This window comes from Caretta caretta, chromosome 2 (genome assembly GCF_965140235.1).
Source record: "Caretta caretta isolate rCarCar2 chromosome 2, rCarCar1.hap1, whole genome shotgun sequence".
NCBI lineage: Eukaryota > Metazoa > Chordata > Testudines > Cheloniidae > Caretta > Caretta caretta.
In genome coordinates this window covers 167,209,277-167,221,461 of record NC_134207.1, presented here as the reverse complement: position 1 = coordinate 167,221,461, position 12,185 = coordinate 167,209,277, and the positions used below count along the sequence as shown (strand labels likewise).

The window sequence follows — 12,185 nt, the reverse complement described above, 5'->3', positions numbered from 1 at the left end:
TCACGTTTTTAGTTTTAGGCCTGGTCTATATGTAAGGGGACTGTTGCTCCCTTACTAACAGTCAGTGGGGTGTTTTAGTTGGCTAGCTCCCAGTAGTAAAAGGGGAAGGGTCTATGGGAAATCAGGACCCTGAGACTGACAGTCCCCAGAAACAATGGAGAGAGGCCAATGCTCCAGGTCAGCCTGAATGACAGGGCGGGCCAGCTAATCAGGGAGTCAGGTGACCAGGGAGGTCCCATCCGTGTGAGCTGGAATTGCCTGGGTCAGACAGAGTGGGGCCGAGCTAAGGAGAGAGCAGGGGCCTGAGCTGAGCTGGGGAGCGGAGCTGTGCCAGATCCAGAGGGGCCAGAAAAGCAGCCCAGAGAGAGCAGACCCTGTCCTGGGAGCAGAGCTGCAGCCTGAAGGCCAGAGGCACAGCCCAGAGACAGCAGACTTGCCCTGGGAGGAGAGCTGCAGCAACCAGAGCCAGAGGTGCCAGAGAAGCAGCCCAGGAAGCAGGTCAGTGCTGGGAGCAGAGTCACAGAAGCAGCCTGCAAAACAGACCTGTCCTGGGAGCAGAGCTGCAGCAACCAGAGCCAGAGGGGCCAAAGAAGCAGCCCAGGGTGCTGGAGGCAGAGCAGCAGCAGCAGTGCTGAGACAGTGGTGGAGCTGGGGCTGGAGCAGTCCGGAGCTGGGTGCGGTGAGCAGCTGGGGAGACCGAGGGGGACCCTGGGCAGCAGGCCCAGCACAGGGAGACACCTCAGCCAAGGGGCTCTGCAGGCCAGGCTTGGATCATAACCCCGACAGGGCAGGGGTGACACTGGGAAGAAGGGTCCTACCACTTAGAGCCTGAGAGCGTGTGGCCACCACCAGAGTGAGTGTCCAACCCACAGCATCCCTACAGCACAGCCAGGGCCTGAGCAGGAGGCCAGGGACTTACAAGGAACAGACCGTGAACTGCCTGGACATTCCAGAGACACTGTTTGTGATGTTCCCTACCACAGAGCGGGCTGATGTGTTTCCTTTAACCTTTCCCATTTTCCCTTATTCTTTTTAAAATTAATTGTTGATTAAATAACTTGCATTTGCTTTAAATTGTATGTAATGGTCAGTGGGTCAGAGAAGTGCCCAGTGCAGAGAGAGTACCCCGGAGTGGGGACACCCTAGCCCCTGTCCTAGGTGACCACAGCAGGGTTGGGGGTCGAGCCCCCCAGGAATCCTGGGCCCAGTCTTGTTGGGGTTACGAGGACTCAGCCAGACAGGAGAGTGGAAGGGGAGTCCTCAAGGGCAGGGAGGTCACTGGATAAAGGAAGTGGGAGCGAGGACTCAGATCCTTTCGCTAGCCCACTTCACCGGGGTAGTGCAGAAGCCAGGAAAGTTCCCCACAAGAGCGGGACTATTCCCCCGCTTACATATACTAAAAAGTTAGGTCGAAGGAAGCTGCCTTAAGTTGACCTGTTAATATATGTGTCTACACCACTGGGCCCTTTATGCCAACCTAAGTTCCCTCTAATGTCGACTTCTGTAATCCACCTCTGCGAGAGGCATAGCGCTTAATTTGATTATCATGGGTGAACTGCGAAGTAATGCAGATGCAGCTTTGTGTAATTCAACTTAATTGGCCTCCAGGTGGTGTCCCACAATGCTCATCTGTGACCGTTCTGGAGATCATTCTCAACTCTGCTGCACTGCAGCCAAGTACACAGGAAACAGCTCCTCCCCTGCTAAAGCCCCGGGAATTTTTGATTTCCCATTTCCTGTTTGATCAGCATTGGGAGCATGCCAGCTTGAGCACAGCTGATCATGGAGACTACACGCCCCAAACGCGCTCCAGCCTGGTCTGCACAGGAGGTGGGTGGATCTCATCGCTGGGTGGTGTTGTAGCAACCAGGCAAGGATACTGACAAACTTCAACAGAACCTTATTTTTAAAGTGGAAAACCTCTTTACCAAGCTGCTGCTGCACCCTTGGTAGCTCTCACTCCATCTCCTCAACTTCCCCTCCCTCCTTCCTGTTTCCTGTCCTTTCAGACTCCCAACAGCCAGTGCTCCCAGTTCTAAAAATTACAAGCAGCATCTAAACACCACAGTCCCTCCTCTCTTAAGAAACTCTCCGAATTAAAATAAACATTTTTGTTCTAACCACAGGAACAAATATGAAACAAGACACTATACTGTTGGCAGAAATATTACACTGAAAACACTGTAGATACTACATAACAGTCTCTAGTCCAGACAGGTGGTAGTCTGGGTCTGACAGGCTGTCTCTCAAGCCCCAGTTCCAGTGCAATGTCTTCTTGTGTTGGTACTATGGTGAAGTCATCCAATGCAGACTGGGTGTTAGCATAATCTACTCTTGGTGCATAGACAGGTGTAAGATAAGAAGCATGCCATACCCGCCCATCAGAAAGTCGATATCACCTTCTTCTCTATGATTTTAAGAGGAGCTGTGAATTTATGGTCCCCTTTGCATAAAATTCCAGGTTTTCATATTCTAACGAAGGAACCACACTCAAACTTTGGTTCCTTTACACCCCGCCGCTTGTCTGTGAGAGCCTTATACTTTTCTTGGTTCTGTTCAACTGTTTTTCTCACATCATCCTCGGTTGGGGCATCAGGTCGTGCCTTTAACAATCCAGCAATGTTCAGTTTAGTATTCATCTGTTTCCCATGCAGTAACTCTGCAGGTGATCTTTGCATTGTGCCATGTTGTGTAGCCCAATATGCTTGCAAGAAATCAGTAGTGAAGGTTATCCACAATCACCCTTCCAGTTTAGCCATTTGCAAAGCCTGGACTGTGCCTCCTGTATCTATGCTCATTATTTTGGCTTCACCGGTAGCTAACTCAATCTGGGTTGCAATGGTTATTGCTTTTTCTAGTGTAAATTGTGGTTCTAGAATTAAGTGTTCTCTTACATGAAGCTTGGTTGTTTTCCAAATGAGCTGGTCTCTAATCATCTCATCTGCTATATTCCCAACGTCACAAGTTACAATCAGACTCCTCAGCGAAGCAATATACTGCATTATAATCTCCCCTGTTTTCTGCTGGCAAAATCTGTAGCGATTAGCTACTATATTCACTTTTGGCACAAAAAAGTTCTTTAATGCAGTGAGTGCAGTCTCATATTTATCATTTGCAAGGGGAAACGTGTAAAATATACGCTGCCCTTCTGCTCCAAGGCAGTGGATTAGCAGAGCACGCTTTCTTACTTCAGAAATCTCTGTAGCAGTGATTGCAAGCAGATAAGTCTTAAACATATGGATCCAGGCAATAAAAGCAATTGGAGGATCACCTGGGCTTTGCAGAAAGGGTGCAGGTGTGTTTAGAGGCAGAAGATCCATTCTCATCGCCAAAATGTTGTAGCAACCACGCAAGGTACTAACAAACTTCAACAGAACTTTATTTTTAAAGTGGAAAACCTCTTTACCAAGCTGCTGCTGCACCCTTGGTAGCTCTCAATCCGCCTCCTCAGCTCCCCTTCTCCCCCGTTTCCTGTTCTTTCAGATTCCCAACAGCCAGTGCTCCCAGTTCCAATAATTACAAGCAGCATCTAAACACCACATGTGGGGAGCAGAATCTGTGCAGGCAGAGCTCCTATCCAGCAGAAGAAATGCTGACATTTATGCAAAGATCGCTCGTGGAATTGCAGAGAAGGGCTACACGAGGGACACACAGCAGTGCCGTGTGAAAATAAAAGAACTTCACCAAGCATATCAGAAGGCAAGAGAGGCGAACAGTCTTTCTGGTGCTGAACCCCACACATGCCGGTTCTACAATGAACTGCATGCGATTCTCGGGGGTGATCCTACCAGCACCCCCACAAATAATGTGGACACCTCACAGGTATATGAGTCTAGGGACAACAAGGAGGATGATATGGTGGATGAGGAAGAGGATGAGGAGGAGAATGGGAGACAGGCTAGAGGCGGCACCATTCTCCCAGAGAGCCAGGAAATATTTTTAACCGTGGAGCCCTGTGGGTCGCAGGACATCACGGTGGCCGACTGTGATGCCAGGGAAGGCACCTCTGTTGAGTATACAGTTACAATCAAAGTCCAGTTAAACTTTAGCAGGCACACAAATTCGGTGGTTTCGCTTATTTACTGAGAAGAAAAAGCGAGGTGCTGTGGTTCTCTGCTTAGAAGAGGCCGCTCCAGCTACGCAGAGGGTGGCCCCCAGAAAAGACTGTTTATGTGGACTGGGATAGCCCGGGAATCCTCCACGGATATCTCTAGGAAATTTTCATGGTGGTACGCTGCAATCCTTGGCAGAAGGTTTCTAGACAGGGCACTCTTATTTCTTCCACTATGGAAGGACAGTTTCCCACGGAATTCCTGAATTAATTCTGCTGGCATTATTGCGGTACACAGCATAGCAGCATAAGGACCGGGTCTATACCCAGACACTTGCAGCATCGCCTTCCTTTCTGCCTCTGTTACCCTCAGGAGATTGTCACATCACACAGGGTCCCCTAGGGGAAATGGGGGAAGTTCTCATTAAAAATGCTCTTATAAGAAAAAAAGGGCATATAGACACGCCCCATTCCCCCCCCCCCATTCCGGATTGCCAAACCACGCAGCTGTTAATGTGCCTTTACTGTGCTTGGTATGGATCGGCAAGTAGTTTAAAGTGGCTGAAAGGGGATGGGGGCCCCACATGAGAGATTCCGCAATTTGGGAGTGAAAATGTTCCCTCCCCGCCCCCATCCCCTATTCATAAACAGCTTGCTGTGATGCTATGGGGAAGGGCCATTGTTCGACTAGCTACCTCTGCTCCCGACATGAACCTGCCATAAACTTCATTAAAAGTGAGGTCACCTATGACCCAGGGGGTGGGGAGGGCACAACTCACCATGGCAGGAGCAGCAAAACGGCACAGTGAAAGGTTACAGATTCTGATGATGTTCTGGCTGCACCTAGTGTAATAAGAGTTTGGTTGTTTTTTTTTAAATGAAAACGGCCTTGCTGTGGAAACATTTTAGTCACGTACAGTGGCTTCTTTATTTTTCCCCGTAACTGACAGCTGGAAATGTGTCCTGAAAGCAGACTTTTGCTGATTAGAAGGAGGAGAAAGAGAACACGGGAGGACATGTTCACCGAGATAATGAACGCCTCCGGGACAGCTGAGACAGATCTGAGAGCATGGAGGATTTCACTGTCCAAGAAGTTAGACATGGACATGGAGAGCAGGAAAGCTTCCAATGAGCAAGAGTGTGTGGCGCAGGATGAGATGCTTCGGATTATGAGGGACCAAGCAGGCATGTTGATGCGTCTGGTTGAACTGTAGGAACAGAAGCAGGAGGGTAGAGTCCCCCTGCGGACCCTGGTGGACAGCCAGCCAGCATCGCCTGGCGCAGAATCACCCTCCCTGAAGTGTTCCATGAGGCATGGGTGAAAAGTCCATTATCCCTTTCACTTAACTCAGGGGGAGGGTACAAGGAACAGAGGGAGACCATTCTCAGACCTTTGATGGTCTGGAATGTGGTGTTATGTTACACAGTTGAAAATGTTTCTCACGTTCCAACTTTACAACTTTACCCTTTTCCCCAAGGTTACCTCTTTTTCCTGTTCTTCCTCTTTACTTATTTTTGTTAAATAAAGTAAATGGATTTGAGAAATAAATGTTCTTTATTGAGTAGAAGCAGGGCAGGAGTTGGCTTTACAGGGACAGTGATACAAGGCAGGTAAAGGTTTGGGAAAGCACAATGCAGACAAGCCGCTCACATTACTGTCACTCATTATTGAAACGGCTTTTCAAAGCCTCACGGATATGCAGTGCCCCTTGCTGTGGTCCTCTTATTGCCCTGGTATCTGGCTGCTCAAAAATGGCTGCCATGAGATCTGTCTCAACTATCCACCCTTGCAGAAAATTTCTCCCCTTTTTTTCCCCCACAGATATTATGGAGCACACAGCAGGCAGCTATAACCATGGGGATGTTCTCTTCACGAAGGTCCAATCTTGTTAGTAAACTTCTCCAGCACCCTTTCAAATGACCAAAGGCACATTCAACCACCATTCTGCACTTGCTGAGCCTATAGTTGAACCGTTCCTTACTGCTGTCCAGATGGCCGGTGTATGCCTTCATGAGCCATGGGAGCAAGGGCTAGGCTGGTTCCCACAGGATAACTATAGGCATCTCAACATTGTCAATGTTCATTTTGTGGTTTTGAAAGAAAGTCCCAGATTGCAGCTTTTTAAACAGACCTGAGTTCCTAAAGATGCACGCATCATGAACCTTTCCTGACCATCCTATGTTGATGTCGGTGAAACGCCCCCTGTGATCCACCAGTGCTTGCAACACCATTGAAAAGTATCCCTTTTGGTTTATGTACTCTTTGGCAAGGTGGTCTGGTGCCAAGATGGGGATGTGTGTGCCATCTATCACCCTACCGCAATTAAGGAACCATCCACTATGTCCTGCACATTTCCCAGACTTACTACTCTTAGTAGCATAAGTCGATTAATGGCCCTGCACACTCGGAGCACAGCAGCTCCCATGGTTGATTTACCTACTCCAAATTGATTCTCCACTGACCAGTAACTGTTTGGGGTTGCAAGTTGCCAAATAACAATCCCCACTCCCTTCTCCACTGTCAGAGCAGCTCTCATTTTTGTGTTGCTGAACTGCAGGGCAGGGGAAAGCTCTGCACAAAGTTCCTGGAAGGTGGCTGCATTCAGAAGTTCCGCAGCCACTGCTCATCATCCCATACCTGCAAAATGATGCAGTCCCACCAGTCAGTGCTTGTTTCACAGGACCAGATACGGCGCTCAACAGAGTGCAGCTGCTCTGTGACTGCCTGCAGCAACTGTGAATTGTTTTTTTCAATGGCTTGCAGCAGGGCGGCTTGCAGGACATCGCTATGTTCCACACGGCGGACCCTACTTCGGCTCTGGAAATACTGCAGGAGAAAGCGTGAGGTGTTTGAGATGCTCACAGCAAGAGTGCACAACTGAGTAGGCTCCATGCTTCTGGGGTATTGGAATATGGGCGGTGGTTTTAAGGCACAAAAACCACAGGGCTGTTTGCCTTTGAGCATAGTGCATCATGGGATGCCAATGCAATGTACCCATTCTCTGCTGTGACAATGTTTTGGTCCCATGATGCATTGAACAAACTTCCCAAAACACACTGAGGCAAGCTGTACTTTGGGATAGCTACCCACAATGCACTGCTTAGTGTACTGAGGAAGGCACTGCTAGCGAGGACACACTCCATTGAGACATGGTGTGGCCACGCACAATCGACTTAATTAATTCGGAGCCTCGAGGTCGAATTAGATAAAGTCGACTTAATTTTGTAGTGTAGACAGGCCTCTACTTTCTGTGAAAGGAAGGGATCCTGCCTTTCTGACAGTGATCACTTAGAACATTTATAGCATATACTGTACTTTCCAAGTTCACCAGTTGAAAGCAGCATCTTGTCGCCTGGTACCATCTGTTAGCCCCTTAATTTCCCCCATTTTAAAGCCTTTTAAATAGCCCTGGCATGCCTCATGGGTAATATTGCCTCAAAGTACAACTCAACAGCTACATGGGAGGAGGTTTGTGAAAAAGGATGAGGAGCTGTGCAACAAGCAATAAATACACTCACTGAAAGAAGGGAAAGGCCAATTATGTCACCTAATCCCTTTCCAATAGGAGATACATCTTTAATTAAATACACACTACACATTGAAATATTCCAGAATCTAACCATTAAAAACAAACAAACCAGAAATCTCAAACCCCAGGTTCTAGCTGACCAAGGGTAAGATTAGGGTCTTCAGAGGGACCAGGGAGGGCTTGAGCTATAAGCCTTCCCAAAAATATTTAAGATATGAAAAACTATATTGCTCATTTGCAGCCTTTTCCATGAAAACACCCATAAGCTGTGTGTGGCATTAATACAAATTGTTTCCCAGTGGTTTGCACACAATATTACAAGCTGAAAGATTCATATGAAGAATGAATGCCATAGAAACTCCAGTAAAAGGCTTGCTCCTTCCTAGCATAAAAACTCCCATGGTCACCAGTCTCAGACCCACATGCACAGATTCATGGTGACATTCATAATCAGCCAGCAATGCAGGTGATTATCACCAGAGCTATAATCCTGCGTGATCCTTAAAACGATGTGACATTCATCTTGGGTTAATCAAGTTAAACTGCCTACTAGCTACAAGCCATTTACTTGATGAAACACAGTAGATTCTAACTGCACCACACAGTGAAAAGAAAAAGGACAATAATTCTGACCTGGGAGGAGGGGGGGGGGCTGTTATCCCTGAAAAAGCCAAGGTGCATCTGTGGAAGTTGCCACATGGATATTGAGACAGTTAGGCAAATATCACAAAGAATGTGATGAAGATGTTTCTTTTACTATCAGCCTCACAGTGATAAACAACCGTCAGAGAGAGATTGAGGAAAGAGACGTTGCCAGAAATGCCTTGGGTTCAACAACACTAAGCCTGACGCTGCTCAAATACATTTTATTTGTTGGATTTCCCCTAACCCGTGCCAAGTTTTTTTGTGATGTTCTTTCTTCAGCAAAAGACCTTTCATACAAGGATTAAATCCTCGTTTGTTGCGTGGGTGTACCTACTGTTGAACTGAATCATTTTGGTCACCACAAAGCAGGAGGGATTTGTTTTAAAGTGGAAAAAATAGCCATGATCTTACAGGTGCAGGCTTCCTCACTTCCCCAGCGGTGCCCCACCCCTGCTCTGCCCCAGGCCCCACCCCCACTCCACCCCTTCCCCCAAAGCTCCACCCCACCTCTTCCTGCCCCTGCCCCACTCCCTCCTCCGATTACACCCCACCCTCGCTCCTCCCCTTTCCTGATCGGAGCTGATCGGCGGGACTGCCGATGGCTGCTGAGCACCCACTAATGGAGTTGGCACCTATGCATGATTTTATTGTGAAAACTCTCTTTTGAAGATCCCTCTCCAATTTAACTAATATACGGGTGTTTCCAGAAGAAGATTTACCCCTATTGACTCACAGAACCCTACTATTCTATTGTGTGAACCTTGAGGGGAATAGACACTCTATACTTATCATACGTTGCCACTGATTCTTGCCATTCTTCAGTGAAGTCACCATTTTTATTTTTTTGCCTAGGGAATGTCTGTGTGGCAGGGATAGCCACAGAGACCCACCAAAATACATTGGTCTTATCCTTACAGTGGATATGGCATGGGACTGGGAGACAAGACAGTTGGGTTCCAGTCTCATCTCTGCCATTGACCTGCTGTGAGACTTCAGTCAAGTCATTTTACCATTCTGGGCTTCAGTTCCCCCATGGATAAAAAGAATACAGCAAATATAGCGAATTGTAAGATGTTTTGACTGCTATCATTGAAAAATACTGTCTACAAACCCAGTATTATTGCAAGGAGTTTCAGCGATTTTGGGGTGAAGAAGGGTTGAGATGAGAAGGGAAATAAGATGCAATTTATCTCCCTCCACCTTAAAAAAATCCTAAAAAAATAAACTGATAAAAACCTTCCCAGAGTAACAAAGAATGTTACATATGTCTCTGTTTAAAGAAAGTACAGGCAATTTCTACTATTCTATATTTGGTTAATAATGGACTACCTTGGCCAATATTTCGAGAGACTTTTGTCATTAATATATACAAGTAATGCAGAGTCAAGCTTACTATGGGAACCTTGATTCAGAAATGTCTGGCATTTATGTGATTAAAATAACATTACATTTCATATAATTGGCTTTTCAATCAGAAAATATCATTTCATCAGGACTATATTGGTTTTGATGAAATTTCCTACATGTTTTGATGATGCTATTGAAATTGAAATTTATTTTAAAAAATCAAAGTCAGAATGAAACATTTATCAAAACTTTACATTCCAGATGATCCAAAATGATGTTTTAAAAAAAATTCCTTTTTGCAGAAAATTTCAAAGCTTTTTTTTATTTTATTCTGAATTGGAAAATAAACAATTTTCAAAATCGAAAAGTTTTTCATGGAATGGAAATTCCCATTCCTGAACAGTTCTAAATTTCATTAATTATATAAAAATCTATGTGGCAGATCTGCAGCTGGTGTAATTGGCATTGAAATCAATGGAACTGTGACAATTTGCATCAGCTGAGCATCTGCTCCACAGTGCATATATAGGATTAAACCTAAACACCCACATAATTATATTGCTCAGTATAGGTGTATACAGAGACAAGACTACCTGGGTAACTGTGAGCTATGGTTCCACGCCTTGGTCACAAATTCTCTTACTCACAGTGCTTTTGCTGTGGGCATTTCAGCTGTGTTTAGGGCTTGATCCTTGAACTTAATGGAAAGACTCCCACTGAGTTCGGTTTGCTTGTGAAAAGACAGCAGGTGCCACAGTAATCGGTTCAGATAAAGTGTATCAGATGGACAAATATTTACACTGGCACATGAAAAGGGATCAAATTTATCACAACAATATACTAACTAATCAAGTTTACACTACACTGGTTCCATATTTAGTATTATCCCAGTCACAAGAACTTTATCTATCTCAAAAGAGGCTATGTAAGTTTCAGAAGTAACCCCAGTTCACTTCCTCTGTAAGAGCACAGGGTGAAATCCCTGGCCAAGGCAATGTGTACACTGCAGCTTATGTCAGCATAACTTTTATCACTCAGGTGTATGAATAAACTACCCCCCTGAGCGACATAAGTTACACTAACATAAGCGCTGGTGTGGACAGCATTATGTTGTCAAGAGAACCTCTCCCACTGACATAGCTACTGCCACTCACGGAGACTGGAGTAATTAAGCCAACAGAAGAACTCTCGCCCGTCAGCTTACAGTGGCCACAGTAGAGAGCTTATGGTGGTGCAGCTGCATCAGCACAGCTGCGCTGCTCTAAGCGCTCTAGTGTAGCCATGCCCTTTGGGTTTACTAACCACTCACTCACCTCTGAACCTGCCCAGAGACCTTGAGAAATGAGCTCGGGTTTAAAAGAAGAATGACAGCCAATCCTGACTAAGATAACAGCAAAAGGGAGTCAGAGAGTTGAGACACTATCAATTGCTGTGTCTTGCATTGTCCGTTTCAACACTGATCCAGAAGGTGATATTTAGATAGGGGTCATCTGCATTAAAAGATGTTGGAAGAAGCCAATATTTATGAGAGTAAGTTAACAGGCTAAATAGGTGGAAAAATCTTTTCTAGTCAACCTAGTAATAAAAAGAAAAGCCATGTGAGAGTCTTGACATTTAAACAAGAAATTCAAACAAGTGTTTTATGTACTGCATGTTATGGATAAAAATCCTGGTTTATAAAAGATCTAGTGTTCTTTAGGAGTAGAAAGCATATCAGCTACAGGTCAGATAAAAATGAAAGTGATGAAACATGCCTTTTCTAGTCCTATCTAGGGTCGAGGAGATTAATTCCAAGAACTGGCCCTTTGAAGCACAAATATAGGAGAGATAGTTTCTAATAAGAATAGAAACATTAACTGTGTCAAGTGCTTTGTCATATGTAAGTATAAAAAATTAGGGTGCAATCCTGGCCTTACAGAAGTCAATGGGAGTTTTGCCATCGAGCTCACTGGGCCCAGGATTTCACCCATAGGCTTTATAATATGCTGTAACTTTGTTTCAAGATGTTCTTACCCCTGGCATGATTATCCTTTCAACATCTTTAAGGACATCCTCAAAGGTCTCAGGGTCCTGAGGTGCACAGTCTGGAATGAGGGGTCTCAGGTATCCTGGTTCCACATCAGGATATACCTGTCTCTTATCTAACTGCTCGAAGTAATCTGCAATGTAGTCCACCATCTCTTTCCCTCTCTTTCGGAACTCTGTGGTATCCATGCTAACTGGCGCTGGAAGCATCAATATCAGAAAAACCTAAGGAGAAAGAGAAGTCACTTTTGAACGAATCTCTTAAAATTGGCCACTTATTTAGGTATCTAAAAACTGAAGCTGGCCTCATTGGAAGACATCTAGCTGATTCTTAGTTTATTGGTACACATATACAACCCACACCCATTTAGTGTGGCGTTCTGTCCCCCTCAATGGGTGGCTGGAACACAGAGAAGTTGCTGAGCCTGCTACAGCCCTGATTAACAAAGCTGATTCTTTCAGCTCAGGCAGTGGAGGCTAACGCATTAAGCACAAGAGGTCACACAAGTTCAATCCCCACTACCAGTGGCGCACACACATCATCCTTTCAGCTGCAGCATTATACAACATATAGGATATAGTGCCAT

The 12,185-nt window shown here is 45.7% G+C and overlaps 1 protein-coding gene across 3 annotated transcripts in view; it reads right to left on the bottom strand.

The window, feature by feature from the left end:
- The window catches only part of DDC (dopa decarboxylase), a 120,366-nt gene that overhangs the window by 85,268 nt on the left and 22,913 nt on the right, over positions 1-12,185 (bottom strand). For all 3 annotated transcript variants that reach the window (XM_048839254.2, XM_075125574.1, XM_048839256.2), the window contains one exon: positions 11,587-11,823. In XM_048839254.2, coding sequence (XP_048695211.1) covers positions 11,587-11,808 — 222 coding nt within the window. In that variant the 5' untranslated portion in view covers positions 11,809-11,823. The remainder of the gene's footprint in view (positions 1-11,586; positions 11,824-12,185) is intronic.